A 19,631-nucleotide genomic window follows, 5' to 3' on the forward strand; every position below is an offset into this window, starting at 1 on the left:
ACTAGCTTTCCAAAATTCGGTTGACTAGGTACTAGGATCGGTTCACCCCATATATATGGTATCTAACTTGTACTTGCTGCACATGTCCATAAGATCGGTTCCCCTTTGCCTAAAAACGTGTTGCACATGTCCATAGGATCGGTTCCCCTTTCTGCTAAAAACTTTCTGCACCTCATACAAGGATCGATTCCCCTTTGTGATAGGTTGCACCTATTACTAGGATCGGTTCCCTTTACCCAGAATCGGTCGTACCAATAACACAAAATCGATCATACCATCTCAGGTGATTACTTAAGATAGGTTTCACTAATAAAAGTCATACCAATACAAAAGTCAGGCCTTTGTGAATAGTTTTACCAAGAACATAAACAAGTCATGAGCGGTTATACTAATCACACGTATTGGTAGTTCAAAAGATATGCAATGAATAGAAACACCAATAATGCCTGGCGATTTCTATTTCGATTCACAAAACAAGTTCATAAATTTACTTCCTTAAAACAAATGTAAAACATTGTTTCCTAGGATGAAATCTTCACCTTATACCCATACATAACCACAATAAAATTCAAACGATTATGTCAATGTCTTATCTACAAAGTTTAATGATAAAGCAATAAACCTCGTATTGTATTCCTTAGTACTATGTCTAACTAGAGTATAATCATTCATGCTTCGCAGTTTTGTTTTCAATATGCATGACTTGAAAGATACGTAAGGTAATGAAACAGTTCAAGTCAAATATCACTAACCTCAAGTGGAAGGATGGTGTTGTCGTTGTAGCTCCTTACTTCTTCACTTCTTCAAGTCTTCGCAATACTTGTAATGTCTCATATCCTAATACTTTCAAGCTAACCTATACGAAGTTGACTCTAGTACATAATCAAGCGACTCTTAAATGAGTTTTGGCTCACTAAAATATGACAACCAAACTTTACATACCAACGCTTGGTGGGTTCAACCGAGCTATGCTCTAACAATCTCCCCCTTTGTCAATTTTAGTGACAAAACTCTTACAACATATGGATAAAAAAATTACAAGAATTTATTACACATACGCTTGATTCCCGAATTCAACAACACAATAACCTGTATACATTCAATCATTAAATGCCGTTGTTGACATTATAATAACAAAGCTAATACTTCCCCTAAAGGTAAGATAGGTAGATTTTATCAATCCACATGTCTTTGTTATTTCCTTTGTAGTCCATATAACTACAAGTATATGATATGTTACTCCTCCTTAGTCTATGCTTTTACTCTTTCGTTAGATAAACGTTTAAGCACCAATGTCCTTTCCATTAGTGATACCAATCAATATAAATCAATAGCAGTATCACTTGTTTACTCCATATATTTCTCCCCCTTTTTGTCATAAAATGACAAAGAAACGAAAAAATAAAGGACAAACCGAAAGGATCTTACAAATCTCAAAGTAGACTTGCAACCTATAGAGTTAAGCACGAGGGTTCCACACACCATTTTTGATAACCAATATCAAAACCGAAACTACAAAGTAATTTGTTTTGATATGTTACCAAGGAAACAATTTTCCGAAGAAATTTTCCCTAATAGCTTAGAAAACCAAAAATCAACTGAGCACCTTAGTTCCTTTGCTAAACCGATTGTACAACTACAATCGCTTGTTCGATAAGACCAAAATAAAGATAACTCTATTTTTCTCATCAGGTTCTAATTATCCATATATTTTAGACCTTTAAATTTTAAACAAGACAAGTACTAGGTTAGTTAACTAGCATTTCTTGTTAAGGCATTCAATTAGACTTGAATAACCGAAACCTCCACTTTGATAAGTCTAACTAAGATCAGAATTAACTTAGTTTCTCTTATCCGGAATCGAATTGGACTAAACAATTCATCCCGTAAACCTTTTCTTTCGTCAAGCCATAAATAATTCATACAAATCAAATAAATCAACTTGCATAATTATTCACTTCAACCGGAAGCAATCGAAACAACATAAACATTAAAGCATCGGCATTGCACCGAAATTTTGTAAGCCTAAACAATTGATACCACACAATAAAGCAAGATAACAATAGTTTTTCTTAACCGGAACCAATTGAATCACACACACATCCATACACAAATAATGGAATAAAACATCAATTGTATCGAAATTTTGTTAAGCAAAAGCAATAAATATATGAAATAAAATCAGGCTTTTCTTAAACAGGAAAACAATTAACTAACAAGATTGTTACCTCAAATTTTGCATCCACTTCTCCAATATGTTTGCATATTCTTCCAGGGAGAATTGATATCGAAATATCATTATGTTGTCATCCTTATGTAAAACAAAAGAATAACACCAACCAACCTTTACCAGAGAAAGGTTTAAAACCGGTTTTTAACTATTGCAAGCAAAAGTTGAAAACCCCGAAACACATATGCTTTTATGCTAAACCAAACAATTCAACATATTGTGACTTTTTCACATATTGTTTCTATTAGAACCCCTCATGATCCTTTGATAAATCCTACCAACATCGGCTAGAATTATATTTAATCCTGCTAAATCAAAAAGTCACCCAAACCATAAGGGTTCACAACATTATGAGATCGAATACCAAGGTTAGAAAACCTAAATCAAACATCCCATAAACATACATAGCAATAACATAAAGCATTCAAGCACAGGCTATGTAAATCAAAAACTATCACAAGAAAAATTATAAATCAAATAATTTTATTCATAATAATAGTTTTATTCATAATAGACCTAATACAATCATTGAAAGAAATAAAAAATTGGAATTTATCATTCTCTTCTCAGTTCTTGTGAAGATTGCTTTCAAAAACCAGATTCAAATTCTTCTGGGCACTTTCTTTTTCAGTATATAATTTGTTCATCTCAAACAGTTGATAATGAAGATTATCTAGTACTTCTTTTGAATCCTTTATCATCAGCTCATGATATCTAATGCAACCTTTAACAGTAAGAATCTGTTTCCTTAAAGAAACTTGAGAGTTATCATGAAGAGAGACATCACGAGTTTCAGTCATAACAGATGCACAGAGATGACCATTCTTTTACCGATTTCTCCATTGAAATAAAATAGTCTTCTTTCAGACAATAAGAAGATATATAAGATGGGAGAAAATCATAGAATAATTTGGTTTATGGAAACCAAAACTATTTTTCCAAAAAATAAAAGATATCCATTATTTTTCACTAAAGAAACATACATGAACAACTTGCCCATATTTATGCTTCCTCACAATCAGAATTTTGGGCAACAAGTGAGGATGCATATTTCAACACAATCAGTGTGTGTTGTGGTGAGAATTATTCCCACCGTAATTAACAAAGACATCTTTAGGATAACTTATAAACACAATAGATTGTGTTTCCTTTTGTTCTTTCTTTCTATTGTAATTGCAAGAGTTTGGAATTTCCTTTTTAGATCTCATTAACTTACTAGTCTTCTTTATTCCCTTGCAAAGTGCTTTGATAAGTTTATTTCCAAAGAAGATTGCAGTGTGATTATTTCTTTCACATGAAGAACTTATCAAGTTATCAGAAAAACTAGTTCCTGATTCTTTTGGTTTTTCACCCAATTTTTCTTGTTCAGATTTTACCATACGGGTATTATCTAAAAGGAATTTCAAAAGGTTTTCAAGAACCAGGCTTAACCTTTTATTTTTCCTTAATTTCCAAATCAATTTTCTCTAGGAATTGATTAGACTCACAGGATTCATCATTGTTGGAGTTGGCAAGAAGTGCATTACAATCAGATATTTGTTCATTGGATTCTTCCCCCGGAATACCATCAAGAGTGGGGACATACGCCTTGTTGTACTTCTGAGTTCTTCTGCTGGGACAATATTTTGCCATATGTCCGAGTATACGACACTTGAAGCATGGTACTTCATCATTACCCTTTTTATGGCAAAGCGATAATGTATCATGAACATGTTTATCAAAAGATAAGATGTTCTTAATTCGTTGTGCTAGAAGCACAATAGTTGAGTCAATATATTTTTCAACAGGTACCTTGTCCTCTTGGCAACGTTTCTCAGTTTGATTCTTCAGCAGAATCTCTCTATCAAAGATCTTTAACTTCCCTACAAGAGAGCTTCGGGAAAGTATAGAAAGATCATTTCCTTATATTATCGCATGTTTCTTAGACTCGTATCTGGATGGTAACGATCTGAGAATTTTGCATATTATTTCCTCTTCAGGTATAGCCTTTCCAAGAAACAAAGATGCATTAACAATCTCAGAAAGTTTAGAGTTAAACTCCTCGAAAGTATCGTTATCATCCATTTTGAGGTGTTCCCATTCAGATGAAAGGGAAAGAAGTCTGGATTCTTTTTCAGAATCATCTCCCTCGAATATAGTCTCAAGAATATCCCGTGCTTCTTTAGAAGTCCTAAAAGTAAGCACATGGTGTAAAAGATCATGACTAACTGCATGTATAATGGCATTCAAATCATCAGAATTTTACTCTGCAAGAATCCTTTCTTCATGAGTGTAACACGCTAAACGTTTGAACTCTATTTCCGAATAATCTATCGGTTGTTGATATCCGTCTTTGATTAATAACCAAGTATTCTCGGGATTGAAGAAAAGCTTTCGTAGCAGACTTCCATAATGGGTAATTTTTCCCATTAAATCTTGGCGGTACGTTAACTGAAGTCGATTCATGAGAACTCGAGTTCAATCTTATAGGATGGATCGCACGAAACACATATTGTTGGATATTTTCGTGTTTTCCTGCTCTGATACCAATTGAAAAGACGAGGGTACCCAAATATACCTCAATCTAAAACTTTTCCACCTATAAGTCTTTTCTCCGAAAGTGATTGTCCATAGACTGAGACGAGACAATACAATAAATCGGTTCACACTTAGTGTGATCGTCTATGGATACGAGATCGAGATAATACAACAACGAAGTATGTTTACTTGATAAAAGGTTCGGACTTAACTAAACACAATAGGATTGCTTATCAAGTAAATATGAATTAACGTTTGTGTAATTTACTTTAAATTATAATAACAACAATTACAATTACGGAAAATAAAAGTAAATGACACAACATGATTTTGTTAACGAGGAAAACGCAAATGCAGAAAAACCCCGGGACCTTGTCCAGAATTGTTTATTGACATACTCTCAGAATTAAGCTGCTATATAAAATCAAACCAACTTCGTATAGTTAAGAACAATCAACTAAACCTATAGTTCACCTAGTTTCGTCTGTATTCCCACGCCTCCGACCTGTAATAAGTCACGTACTTGGAACAATTCCTTTGGTTCGTATTCCAAACAGTAAAGGAATAACAAATCTGTTTGGTATCAACTCTTTTCAACCAAGTGATATGAGTTCGACAAAGGCTCTTCTGTTTATGTCAATAAACTCCTTCGTCAGGTTCTTAGATCTATCTTATTATCAACTATCGAAGTAATTGTTAAGATTTTGCAATCAATACTTTTAATCACAAATAATTGTATTGATGCTGATTTACACTACTAATCAATCTAATCTACCACAAGGATAAACCGATTATAGTTGGATCCTATTTTACCGAAACAATTATTGTGCACACCAAAGATTATGAATTCCAAATCAGAAATCTTCAAAGTTTCTTAGATCTTCAATAAACACCGGCACACAATCAACTTGAATCTCTTGTGATCAATCATGCAGAGAACGGAGTCTGTTAACAATGGATTATCACAAGACGTCTTTAGATCTACAAACAGTCTAAAGATCCCCGTCAAAACTTTAATATCGTTTGAGTGAATCTTATATCAGAAGAGAAGATTCTCAAGCATAAACAAACAAGGTACAATCAAAGTTCAACCACCGTTAGTCAATCAAATCAATCGAAAACAAAAGATAAACCTCAATTATCTAGTTTCCCACCAACGGTACTAATAGATCTTCTCAATCCCAAAGAAGTCTTTAAACTGAGCGGTCGTAAGAGATTTCGCCTAATTAGGTTACTCTCCTCTCCAGTAGCAGCAGAACTGAGATAGTTCTTGCTGTACGATGATTAGTTTGCTCGAAATGCAAACTTTCATATTTATAGACCAAGGAAGTTTGGACACCAAGGAATTTCCAAAATCGAAAATATTCTCAAGATATGCAATATATTCCAAATTCGGTTTCCATAATTCCTGGAAATGCTTTGTCCAAAATATTGACCGAAAATCTCTTGGAAAATATCCAACTAGTAAATGCACATTACTAATTTTCATTTTCCTAAAATAAAATTAAAAACCTTAAACAAAAGATTCTCAATTTATTTTATTCGATCCGAGATTTTCTTCCTTTAGCTATTAAGGAATAACTTTGAACAATTAAAGATAAACGTTACGGCACATGTTCATAGTATGTCGACATCCTTACTTTTTAAGTCCTCTTTCATACTTACAATCTTGAAACAGATTTTCCACACTTCCAAACAAGTTTAGAATTGGTTCATCTGACTTTCAAGAACTATGTGATTTATCAAGAACACTCAATCACAAATCATGAGTTTCACGGTTCTACCAAAACAAGTTTCGGTTCTACCTCCATGTGAGTACTGTACATAATCACACTAGATTTCCAAAATTCAGTTTACTAGGTACTAGGATATGTTCCCCACATATATATGGTATCTAACTTGTACTTGATGCACATGTCCATAGGATCGATTCCCCTTTCCCTAAAAACGTGTTGCACATGTCCATAGGATCGGTTCCCCTTTCTGCTAAAAACTTGTTGCACCTCATACAAGGATCAATTCCCCTCTGTGATAGGTTGCACCTCTTACTAGGATCATTTCCATTTTCCCCAGAGTCGGTCATGCCAATAACACAAAATCGATCATACCATCTCAGGTGATTACTTAAGATCGTTTTCACTAATGAAAGTCATACCAATATAAAAGTCAGGCCTTTGCTTTAACTGTGATCAACTTTTCACGCCAAATCATGTTTGTTTGAATCCTAGATTAACTTTATTGGATATTGATGAGGTTATCACTGATGATAATGCTGCGCAAACTGAAGAAACTCTTGCCTTTGATAATGTTGAGATATCTGAATCCGAGCCTACAATTTCTTTGAATTCACTGATGGGATCTCCTTTTTCTAGAACAATGAGGGTCACTGGTTACGCTAAAGAACGACCTATTACAGTGTTAATTGATTCGGGTTCCACACATAATTTTCTTCATCCATCTTTAGCAAAACAATGTGGTTATTCGATTCACTCCAAAAATTCTCCGCTTAGTGTGACTGTTGGTGATGGTGGTAAATTAGATACTCGAGGAATTTGTCTTAATGTTCCTTTTTGTCTGCAAAATCACATCTTTACAACAGATTTCCATCTGCTTGATATTAGTGGATGTGATGCAGAATTTGGAGTTCAGTGGATGCATACTTTAGGACAAATTAAATGGGATTTTGCAAAGTTGACCATGCAGTTCCACATTGATGGCGCAACTATTTCACTAATTGGAAACAACAATTCATCTGTCATGATTATGGAGGCAGATTCAATGAAGCGTTTATTATGCACAGAAAATTATGCAGTTTTTCTTCAACTGTCTTCCTTGAACACTTCATTAAATGCAACTACAGCTTTGGCACCTGAAATTACACAACTCCTTACACAGTTTGCTGACATCTTCCAAAATCTTACATCTCTTCCACCGGAACAACTTCATGATCATAAAATTCCCTTACTCCCTGGTTCTGCTCCTGCCAATGAGCGACCTTACAGATATCCACATTTTCAAAAGGATGAAATCGAGAAGATAGTTTGTGAACTTAAACAAGATGGATTTATACGACCAAGATCTAGTCCTTACTCTTTTCCCATACTCATGGTGCGCAAGAAAGATGGTTCTTGGCGTATGTGTGTGGACTATAAATCCTTAAACAAAGTCACTATCAAAGATCGTTTCCCTATTCCAATGGTCGATGAGTTTCTAGATGAGTTATACGACGCTACTGTGTTATCCAAATTAGATTTATGATCAAGGTATTATCAAATCCGACTTCATCGCAAAGATATTCCAAAAACTGCGTTCAGAACACATGATGGTCACTTTGAATTCCTAATCATGCTTTTTGGATTGTCAAATGCACCTGCTACATTTTAGAGTTTGATGAACCACATTTTCAGGACACATTTGCGGAGGTTTGCTCTCGTATTCTTTGATGATATATTAGTTTATAGTAAGAATATGGCTGAGCATATTGAACACTTATTTATTTTGTTTAATATATTACGAACTAATACTTTGTTTGTCAAAGAATCAAAGTGCACTTTTACACAATCATCGGTCGGCTATCTTGGTCATGTAATTTATGCTAAAGGAGTATCAATAGAGAATGAAAAGATACATACCATCCTATCATGGCTAATTCCTTCTACAATAAAAGAATTGAGAGGTTTTCTTGGATTAGCCGGTTATTATCGCAAGTTCGTCAAGGATTATGGTAAGATCAGTACTCCATTAACACAATTGCTCAAAAAAGATGCTTTTGTGTGGACTGAAAAGGCTACTGCAACATTCAAACTATTGCAGCAAGCTCTCACTACAACTCCAGTATTACAGTTACCAGATTTTACAAAGGAATTTACATTAGAATGCGATGCTTCTGGGAGTGGCATTGGTGTTGTCTTAATACAACAAAAAAGAACAATTGCATTCTTTAGCAAATATCTTTCTAGGAAAAATCTTAATTTATCTATCTATGATAAGGAGATGCTCGCTATTGTTTCAGCAATTCAAAAATGGCGTCCTTATTTGCTTGGCAGACATTTTAAGATATATACTGATCATCGCAGTCTCAAGTTCTTTCTAGACCAGAAATTATTTTCAATTGAACAACATAAATGGCTATATAAATTGCTTGGCTAAGATTATGAGATTATATTTCGTAGTGGTAAAGAAAACATTGCAGCTGATGCGTTATCGAGAAGTGTTGGCTCTAATTTTCATATTTCTACACCTGTTTTCTCTGGTGTTACTGAGATTAGCCAAGAATGTCATACTGATGAAGCACTAGGAGCCATTATACAACAATTACGCCAAAATCCAGCATGTAAAGTAAATTTCTCTTATACTGATGGTATATTACGTTTTAAGGGTCGGATAGTTGTACCTTCAGCTTCCACTTGGTGTATTAAATTGCTTGAAGAATTTCATCCGAATCATATTGGAGGACACTCTGGATACTTAAGAACCTACAAACGTTTGCAGCAGAATTTCTACTGGAAAGGAATGAAAAATTCCGTAAAAGAATTTATTTCTCATTGTGATACATGTCAACGTAATAAGTCTGAGGCTGTATCTCCACCAGGGCTTTTGAGTCCACTTCCGATACCTGCTGACATATGGCTGGATATTTCGATGGACTTCATTGATGGATTTCCATTTTCTCGTCGAAAAAACTCTATTTTGGTCATAGTAGACCGACTATCCAAATATGCACATTTTATACCTCTCACATATCCATATACTGCTAGTTCTATGGATGAAGTTTTTGTGTGTGAGTTTGTTCGACTTCACGACATGCCGAGGATTATAGTCAGTGAGAGAGAGCCAATTTTTATCTGCAATTTTTGGGAAGCATTCTTTGCCTTGCAGAATACCATACTATGTCGCAACACTGCATATCACCCATAATCTGATGGGCAGACAGAGGTGACAAATCGAACATTAGAATGCTATATTCGTTGTTTTGCAAGTGTGAAGCCAATTGATTGGGTTAATTGGCTTCCATTGGCAGAATAGTGATAGACGCATTTATGTGTTTAATTTGTCCTCAATGTTTCGTATTGTTAGTACTCGATTTCGTACTTATTATGGTGTTTTGTGTGTTTGTAGGCATTTTTGGGAAATAAATTTTTTGGAAAATTCGGCTCGAAAAGTTGCCCGGGGCACCCTTGGAGGACACGTGTTATTCGGACTCTCACCGTTGGTTAAGGGGCACCTCAGTTTATAAGGGGCACCCTAACTGGACAGCTGCTATTTACACTCCACAGCTGGATAAGGGGTGACTTTCTTCTCAAATTCAAATTTTCAAATTGGTGGGAAAATATTTTTATTCCTGTCAGATTTCAATCAAGGATTTGGAGGTGTTATAAGGAGACTAAATGGCTGAAAATTTATGGGATTGTTCCTGGGACATATAAAAAGCTATTACAAGTGTTTTGGTCTATCAAATTTGGCTGAAAAATCCGTGAGAAGAAATCAGAGCAACACGTGCATGAGAGGGACAGTTCACGGGATTACATGAGTTTTGGAGAATTTAAACGTGTTCTGCTCATGTATGATGACTCTAGCAACACTTTGGACCTTGAAAAAGATAAATGAGGAGATTTTGCAGCTGTAGAAACGCGTGAGAAGCTAAATCAGGGAAGAAAATATTCCCAAAATATTTTCTTTACTGCCCGAATTCAATGTAGAATATTGAGAATCATGGCGTGATTAAATGAGTCTAAGGAGTATAAATAGGTGGATGAGATCATAGAGAAGGGATGGAGAGTTGGGGGAGAGAGAGAGAGAACACAACAAAGACGAAAAATCAGAGTTTCAGAAAGCTCCATTGCTGCTGCTGCACCAAGAACACGAAGAACATAAGACCCACACCGAGCAGTCTTATTTTGCTACAAATTTTGCGACACAGCCGCATCAGTCTTATTTTGCTACAGTTATTGCGACACAGCGGCAGCAGTCTTAGAGCAACAGTATCAGTGACACATACTGTGGGTCGTTCTGGTTTGTAACAAATATAATTGTTACAAACCCCATTGTAATTGTTGTTCCTCCCTTTTCATCCTTGTAAGCACCTTTTTGAGCAATGAAAAATTCCTTTGAGTGTGTTTTCACCATGAGAAGCTAACCCCACCACCGGGACAATGGAGGAAGCAACTTTTCATGATTGTGGTAAATGAATTAATTCTTTTATTGACTTTTTGCATATATTTAATTTCATTATGATTTCTATTAATTACTTGTTATTTTGTTAGATGCCGCATGCTTAGTTTTAATTACTTCAGATGCGTCATGCTTTTAACTTACAAATAATATTTTACGAAATCTATTTTTGGCAAAGAACTAGAGTCACAACTTCTTTTGTTTGATCTATATTGTCTAGAATTAATGACTGAACCACAACAATATGAAAAGTAGTGGAATCCCGAGTCCCGGTCTCTCTTCATCCTGTGACAAATTTTGTATATATATTTTTCCTTATTTTCTTTATTAAGTCTTAAAACAAATTCTCAACAAATCTGAGTGAACGAATCATCTTACTACAACTCAATTGAAAATCCCATCAAATGGTGGTACAACACCAGTCATCATTCAACTATTAACATGACACCGTATCAGATAGTATATAACAGAACTCCTCCAACAATTTCTAGCTATCTCCTTGGCTCTACGGCTGTCAATGATGTTGATCTTAATCTGAGAGATAGAGATCATACACTGAAGATTCTGAAGTCTCATCTTGAAGCTGGTCAAACAATAATGAAGATTAATGCTGATGCAAATCGTACTGAAAGAAAGTTTGAGGTCAATGATTGGGTATTTTTACGCCTTCAACCATACAGACAATCATCAATTACTAATTAGTCTTTCTCAAAGCTTTCTCCTAAATTCTACGGTCCTTTTCGTGTCATTGAGAAGATTGGAGAAGTCGCATACAAACTGGAGTTGCATGCTGAAAGCCGTATACATCCAGTTTTTTCACGTCTCACAGCTTAAACTGAAACTTGGTTCTACTGTTAGTGTGGAACCAACGTTGCCCAATATAATCGATTATGAAAAATGGGAATCTGACCTTGTTTTGGAGCGTAAAATGTTCAAGAAAGGTAATCAAGCTGGCACCAAGTGGTTAATTCAGTGGAAAGGACAATCTAAAGATGAAGCAACATGGGAAGATGCAGATGACATCGTCATGCACTTTCCAAGATTTAAGGCTTGAGGACAAGCCATTTTTCCAGCAGGGTGGGATGTTATGACACCAACACCACCTGTGTTTCTATTTCCTTATTTTGTTTGCTTAAGTTCTCCTTATTAAGTTTGGTTTAATTTCCTGGTTTGAATGGAATTCTTAATATTAGCTTTGCTTGCTTACCAAGCATTCTTATTAACTTTAAATACGTTGCTTGAGCTTGTAACAGGAGATCAATCAATAACAATTCAAGTTTACTTTTATTTTTCCTTTTCAAGCTGGTGGCTAACCCCCAATTCAAAGGGTTTATCCGGTTCTTTTCCTGAGTTAAAGCTTTTATCCAGTGTTAACAAGTCTAGAACCCTAACAGTAGATTTGTCTTATGGTTGGATATGAAAAACCCTATCGTATATCGCTCTGAAAAACTAAAAAGTTACGTGTTTTGACCAATTTTGAAAAATAAAAAAGACATTGATTAGGTGATTTAGAATCTAAGATTTTTAGCTGGAAAAAATCTCCAATTTTTATTTTTTTTGCTAAACTTTTTCTTCTGAAATACTACACTTAATCAGATTTTTTATCACTAACTATATAAAAAAACGTATTAACTTGATGAAACATCATAGAATTTGATGAAATCAATTTTGAAATTTGGGGTTTTTGTATTTTTAACAATTTGGGAGTTTTGTATCAAATTTGTTTAAGATGAAGTTTTAATGGATCCTAACATTTGAACGGATTTTTGTACCATAAATTTGGTCATCTTGGATTTTTATGACTAGTTTTGAATCCCCTCTATTAGGTTTCAAAAGAAGAAAAAAAGACACGGTGTGGCGCCAAACCCGACAGCAGCTGGAGGCTGGAGCAATATCGTGCCAATTCTACTACATTACTGCCGGATGGCTTTCCTCCGTGCCAATTTACAGCTGTACAAGTGAACAATTTTCTGTACTTTATTGTCACTTTTTCACACAGAAAAACGAAAAGAAAAGAGAAATTCTCTCCAGTCTACTTTATTTTTCTAACCTCACACCGAAAATGATACTAGGGAAGAGGTTAACTTCCAGCCTTTTTCATCTATGGCGTTGGAAGGGTTTTAGCTTTTTGGGGGGTTTATCTTTGTTTGGGTTTTTAGCATTTTTGGTCTTTGCCCGTCATGGCTTTAGAGCTTTTGATGACTGATTATGGTGACATTTCTGATTATGGTGAAGAGGAGGAAGAAGAAGAATCAAGCTTGCTTGCCGAGGCAGAGCAACAAGGTAATAGAATTTGATGCTCGAGTCCTTCATTTTTTTTTCTTGGGTTTTTGTAAATAACAATATCCCCCTTCCCATTTTCAGTTCTTTTGTATGTTGAATTAGATTATTGTTTATATTTTAGTCAGTTCTAGTAAAATTTTCATTAGTTGTCACTAGGGTTTTGTGAAATTTTTCTATGGGAGATGAGATTTTAGTGAGAAAATCTGGGTTTGTCCTAATATTTCTTGTTCATTGCAATTGCTAAACCCAAAATTGGATAGAGAGACAACATTAAAAAGGGTTGTTTCTTACTACCATGTTTCTGGATTTTCTGATTGATAGGGAATATGTTAGAAATGGTTGTCTATGAAGAGAACACCCCACTGGAGGTACCAGAAGAGAATATGTTAGAAATGGTCGTCTATGAAGAGAAATCTGCACTGGAGGAAGTACCAGAAGAAATGACTAATGAGATTGAGGAAAGGAAGACTATCTCAGTTGAGTTGGCTATGCAGAGGGAGCTTGATTACTGTAACAAGATCGAGAAGATGAAGAAGGAGCTACCTGGTTATGATTTTCAGGAACTCTCAATGCCTGTCCAGGTGAAATTTCTGGCTTCTCAGTTACATGTTTGTAGAACATTGTGAATCCAGCTCTGTTTTTAGACATGCTTGAAGGACTGTCACCTTTTTTTTTTATTGAATGTGTTTGACAATTCTACGAACGGTAGAATTTATGAAATTTATATTGTGTGTCATCGTCCGTCACATTGCTAAGTGAATTCCATTACGCTTTCCAGGGGGAACCTTCAAATATTGAACTTTGGGAAATTGATAGAAGAACCCCTTCTGACAGTTTTTCTAACACACTAGGTAATACTCAAATCCTAATTATGCTAGTTATGTTTATTGTGCGTCCCTCATTGTTCTCTCCCATTTCTAGAGTTCTATTGGTTTGCTGTTCTGTTGACTTATTCATTTTTTCATGAATCATGCATGCCATTAAGATTTTTGTTTCACATTCTTCAATTCTGCATCTAATTTGTAGTATAAAATACCATCCACTAGCATTGATGGCTTGTGTGTTCTTTGACTGTTATAAATTTAAGGTGAAACGTCCGACTCTATAATCTTTGCGAAAAAGATTATGAAGGATGAAATTAGAGACAAAACAGATATAGCTGGAATGGCTAACGAGAGAGTGAAAAGGAACATCATGCCTGTGGAGCTAGCAATTCAGAGGGAGCTTGCATACCCGAAGAAGATTGAGGGGATGCAGTTGCAACCTCGTTATGATCTTGTGGAGCTTTCGATGCGTGTCCAGGTGAGATTTCTGGTTCTCAGTTACGTGTTTGTAGAACTTTCCGAAATATCTCGTTGGCTTTCACGGAATAATATGCTTGAAGGACTCCGTGACTTTTTTTTTTATTTATAAATAAGTTTGGCAATTCTATGAAAGATAGCATTTATGAAATTTAAATTGTATGTCGTCGTCCACCACGCTGCCAAGTAAATTACATTACTCTTTTCAGGGAGAACCTTCAAACCCTGAACTTCGGGAAATTGATAGAAGATCCTCTTCTTATAGTTCTCTTAACACACAGGGTAGTTCTCAAATTCTAATTTTGCTGGTTATGTCAATCATGCATTCCTCGTCGTTCTCTCCCATTTCGATAGTGCTATTGGTTGGCTGTTCTGTTGACTTATTCATTTTCTGATGCTGTTAAGCCTTTTGTTTGACATTCTCGAATTCTGCATCTAGTTTATACTCATACTGCGCACTAGAATTGATGACATATGTGTTTGTTGACTGTTGTAAATTTAAGGTGAAACGTCCGATTTGAAAGTCCCTGTGAAAAAGATTATAAAGGAGGAAATTAAAGACGCAATGGATATAGCTGAAATGGCTAACAAGAGCGTGAAAGGGAATATCATGACAGCGGAGCTTGCACTTCAAAGGGAGCTTGCATACCAGAAGAAGATTGAGCGGATGCAGTTGCAAGCAAGTTATGATTTGGTGGAGCTACCAGTTGCTGACCAGGTGATTATGACTGCCTTCTTTTAACCCTGTTCGTAAAGGTGTACAGGTTCAGTTTGATTTGTTTATATATATATATATATATATATATATATTTTTTTTTTGAAAGATGGGATCGGTTTGATTGTTATCATTTTCTAATTCAAAATCTTGGATGGTAAGTTGGTACTTAAAGCATAACAGATAACATGGTAAAGCACTCTGTTGTCTCGAGTTACTACTAACTGGATATAATGTAATCATTACAGGAGACACATTCAATTCGTAAATCTTCGGAAATGAATGCGACACCCCGTTCTGGCAAATTTCCTTGCTTTAAAGGTAATTCTGTAACTTACCGGATAGACATCCCATTTGGCACTTATCAAGCACTCCTTGATTCTCTGGTCTGTTTATTATATGTTTTGCTTATACTGTTATAATACTTGTTATTTTTTTATGATTCTTGTATATTTAGAAGTTGTAACTAAATGATATTTTCCTCACACTTCATACTCAGATCAAGCGACTACTGAGAAGGTGATGTGGAAAACAGTGTCGGTGGAGCTTGCTCTTCGAAGGAAAATTGAATACCAAGCAAAGATTAAAAGGTTAAAGTTGCAAGCGGATAGTGATATTCGCGAAGCTCCCCATCCTACCATCCAAGTAACTTTATCTTCTTGTTTCTTCTTAGTGGGTTTAGTGGTTTACAACATATCTATCTTCTGCAATTAGTCTTCTGAAAGAAGGGTTTTACCACTTCTACATCAAACTAATCTGCAATATATGTTGGAGTGGATATGAATTTATATATTAGCATTTTCTATGATGTTGTGAAATTGATTGGTTTCTTTAACTTATCTCAGGGAACAACTTCACATTTGGAGCTTAGCAAAATGAATAGAGAATCCTGCTCTGAGAACTGTTCAAGCTTGCAAGGTGTTATTTGGCCTCAACTGTACATATCTCATATCGGCTTTCGGTCACTATTTTTCTCATTAGCTTACATTGATCATATTAGACTCCAATGTAGCCTTCTTTATCTCTGATTCATGTTGGGAGAACTGCTTTGAGCTCAAGCATTTTATAACTTATTTGAACAAGTTATCTTTTATGCCTTTCTTTCAAGCTCTCGTTCTTTTCAGCATATGTCTTGAGCATGGCATTTTAAGTACTACAGTTTTCAGTTTTTCTAATGTCCATGCATGATCTGCTTAGCTGCTTTTTCATTGGGTAAGGAATGTGGTATTGTATCTTGTCTACTTACTCCTGTTTTTGGTTGGTCAGGTAGGATTCAGAACCCAGTATTCTTTCTAGGGGAGGTTCAATGTGAGAGATCTCAACAAGAAATAACCAGAAGGGAGATGTCCAACGAGAGATACAGGACCACCACCATACCGACGGAGTTAGGAATCCAAAGGGAGCTGGAATCTGAAAGGAAAATGCAGAATTTGCAGTCTGGTTTTAAGTTTCAGGAACGGCCTGTCCTGTCCAGGTAATTTTAACCACATTTCTAAACATCCAGGTTTATGTTTTGTTTCTAAGGGCTAATATCTCATCTTCTAAAATCATACAATGCATTTCATAGTGTCCAGCTTAAGAGATACGGATATAAAGGAAGCCGAAAATGGATTTTTCAGGGATTGGCTAGCCCTCCTTTAATTTAATACCATTACCTTAATTCGAGAGATAATGAAGTGCTTAATTCGATTAGTGTTCTTTAATTTAAATACGGAAGTATAGTACTAGTGTGTTTTATTTGCTCATTTTATCTGCTGAGACATTTTCTATTCTTTTTCTAGGGATCAACTCCAAACCAGAATACTGCCCAGGTGAATGAAATGGCCGCGTTTATGAATCTGGGATACCCGTTACCACGAAAAGAGAAACAACAATACGATCAGAAAAAACCTCTATACTGCAAGGCCTGCAAGGTGTTGTGCTCAGGTGTGAAAGCTCTAAGGATGCACCTTAGAGGTAGAAGACATGGGATAGAATTAGTGTGTGAGGTATGTGTAGTACCATGTACAGACGAAAACCCTCTTCGGCGACATCTTTCTGGGCAGAAGCATGCTGCTAATGTTGAAAAACTCGCTGAAGCAAAGGCGGCTCTCGTAGGTAAAAAAACTAGATGAGTTGCAAAGTCCAAGCAGAAAATCTTCGGGATGAAAACAAGTTTCTTGAATCTAGGTAAAAAAACTAGATGAGAACATCACTAACCCTTGATCTTTTTTTGGTTTCTGAAGACATTTTCTTTGTACAGTCTATAAGTTGAATACTGGTAGAGCAACTTAATATCGCGGAGTAGTTTAGAATTACACCTTTTCGTTCATTTAACTCAGACTACTTCAGAAGACCTAATAATTATCAATTTGAGTTATGGTGCTATGTATATATTGTCAGGTGCGAGTTGGTGTTTCTCTGTTCTCTGAATGATGTATATTCTGGATATGTGAAAGCTATATTTGAACTTATTACGAATGTGCATTAGACTTCTCTCCGTTCACCATGAATTCAGACCTAATACAGATTCCATGTCTCAAGAGTTTTATCCCACCTTATCCATGAACTTCTTAGCCTTCTTATAAGCTTTTCTCAAATGCTTCTCAAATCTGACCAAGTTGACTCTAACGTTTTGTTCTGTCAAATATATTTTCTTGATAATACTCCAATCTTTTTTAGACACTGACTTTGGATCTTTCACAACCATACTGTCTTTACCATATTTGTCTACCAAGGTACTTTCATTCACTTTAATCTTATACTCCATGTAATCTAATCCAATTTCTTTTGCAGGCTTTCCATAACAAACTTCTGCTGCCCAATCTGTACCTATCGGCACAACTTGCATAAAAATTGATCCTGGCCGAAGAAACAGTAAATTTGTCATTGCAGCTCCATGAACACCCATCATTGCATGAGCGCTATTAATCAACCTGTAAGTTTCAGTTACAGAAGTAAATTTGGTTGGCTCGAAAACCGTCACATCAAAACCAATCTCCTTCGCTAGTAATACTACTTGAGCTTGGTTCGACATGACCCGGCCAACATTTTCACCGGTGCGACTCACAACTAACAAACGAGGTCGGGGTGTTGGTGTTGAAGCTGACAATGCAGAGATAGTTGGATTAGTTTGAAGACCTGTTTTGGCATATGCACTTTCAAGTAAGGCTCGGAAATCACGTAACGTTTCAGGGTTGGGTAACAATGTGGGATCAATGGTCATGAAACCATGAGATATTAAGCCGACAGTTGCGGATGGAAAACAATGAGTTGAAGTTTCGTTATCAAGATTGATAATCGGGTAAGGAGAGAACATTTCAAGTAATTCTGAATACTTGCTGAGCCACCAGTCTTCACATTTCGAGATGACAAGAATAGGCTGTTCTTCACTAGAAGGGTAAGCCGTTCGAAGAGTGATGAAGAGGGGAATGAATCCGTCATCGAAATCATGGTACGGATTTCCTGTATAACCTCCTGAACTGAATACAAGAGCGGGGTTTCGGTGGTGGATATCGCAGTGAACGTTTTCCAACTGAGATGAAGAAGTAGCAAGGAGAGTGAGCTCTTTTATATGAGAACATACAAGGTTAGTTTCCCATTTCCTTGGGTAAGGACGAATTTTTTGCGACACTGTCAATGATGAGGTGGTCGAGGACGAATCCAATACGTGAAAAGTCGACTTTGTTGGGTCCATGATTGTTGGGCCATTGAGAGAACATATGTCATACCGTTTGTGAGTTCGGTCGCAGCTTATGAGTTGCAATACTGGTAATGCTGCTTCTGAAGGTTGGCGTTGTTGCGGTGCAATGATGTCAGCCTTCCTTTCTACAGTGTTTAATTCGGAGGGTATAGCTGAAAGACCAAAAGATTATAGAATTGAGATTGAGAATTCCAAGCATGATAAGAAATGTAAACATCAACTGATTTTACCACTGACCAATTTCGTGTTTTCGAAAATTTTGGGGGTTCCGACTAAACTAGTATGTAGAATCAAAAAATTACTTGGCGAGTCTAACGTTACTGAATATAACAAAATCAAGATCGTACACAAGCTTTAAACCATATTATGATTAAAATAACGATAGTAACTTTAATTTCATTCAAGGGGCAAACCATGACAATCCTACTGCATGTCATGAGAGATTAGAGCACCATTTGTTGCTCGGCTGCCTTCCAATTTCCTCTAAATTCTCATATTTTTTTTTAATTTCTTATTATTATAATTTAAACAAAGAAATGAAAAAAGATATTGATTAAAGTTGATTATGTTTGATTAATGAAAATAAACGAATGAAAAATTAGTTTCCCGAAAGATATCTCAAGTGGAAATGTGTTAACTGATAAATCCCTGGGTGTGGCGTATTGTTGATGAGCTGTGCAGGTACTACTAGTAGGGACAACCAAGGGGAAGGGTATCTTTTTGGTTTATGTC

At 35.8% G+C, this 19,631-nt stretch overlaps 2 protein-coding genes across 3 annotated transcripts; one reads left to right on the forward strand and one right to left on the reverse strand.

Annotated features, from left to right (window-relative positions):
* The first annotated feature begins 12,949 nt into the window (after positions 1–12,949).
* On the forward strand, positions 12,950–17,946 carry LOC113331546. 2 transcript variants are annotated; one of them, XM_026578247.1, is made up of 7 exons: positions 14,378–14,503; positions 15,006–15,220; positions 15,466–15,538; positions 15,717–15,862; positions 16,063–16,135; positions 16,484–16,691; positions 16,999–17,946. In XM_026578247.1, the coding sequence occupies exons 2-7, from the start codon at positions 15,068–15,070 to the stop codon at positions 17,030–17,032; spliced, it is 687 nt and encodes a 228-aa protein (XP_026434032.1). In that variant the 5' UTR covers positions 14,378–14,503; positions 15,006–15,067; the 3' UTR covers positions 17,033–17,946. The 2 variants fall into 2 exon arrangements, with proteins under 2 accessions (XP_026434033.1, XP_026434032.1); XM_026578248.1 differs by lacking the exons at positions 15,466–15,538; positions 15,717–15,862; positions 16,063–16,135; positions 16,484–16,691; positions 16,999–17,946 and adding exons at positions 12,950–13,201; positions 13,523–13,782; positions 13,980–14,052 and having other exon boundaries at positions 14,289–14,503; positions 15,006–15,143.
* On the reverse strand, positions 17,744–19,064 carry LOC113331294 (protein O-linked-mannose beta-1,4-N-acetylglucosaminyltransferase 2-like; the record flags this gene model as incomplete). The annotated part of the gene is made up of 2 exons (XM_026578017.1): positions 17,744–17,798; positions 18,009–19,064. Coding segments are annotated over 2 exons (1,110 nt in total), but the record flags the coding sequence as incomplete, so codon positions are not given.
* Between the last annotated feature and the right edge of the window lie 567 nt (positions 19,065–19,631).

Source organism: Papaver somniferum, unplaced genomic scaffold (assembly GCF_003573695.1).
Source record: "Papaver somniferum cultivar HN1 unplaced genomic scaffold, ASM357369v1 unplaced-scaffold_125, whole genome shotgun sequence".
Taxonomy (NCBI): Eukaryota; Viridiplantae; Streptophyta; class Magnoliopsida; order Ranunculales; family Papaveraceae; genus Papaver; species Papaver somniferum.

Excerpts from the sequence above, each read along its gene's own strand:
- LOC113331546 (XM_026578247.1), top strand. The coding sequence starts at position 15,068 with ATGGATATAGCTGAAATGGCTAACAAGAGCGTGAAAGGGAATATCATG. Across the intron at positions 16,136-16,483 it reads GAACTGTTCAAGCTTGCAAG|GTAGGATTCAGAACCCAGTA; the intron begins GTGTTATTTGGC and ends TTGGTTGGTCAG. Across the intron at positions 16,692-16,998 it reads GAACGGCCTGTCCTGTCCAG|GGATCAACTCCAAACCAGAA; the intron begins GTAATTTTAACC and ends TTCTTTTTCTAG.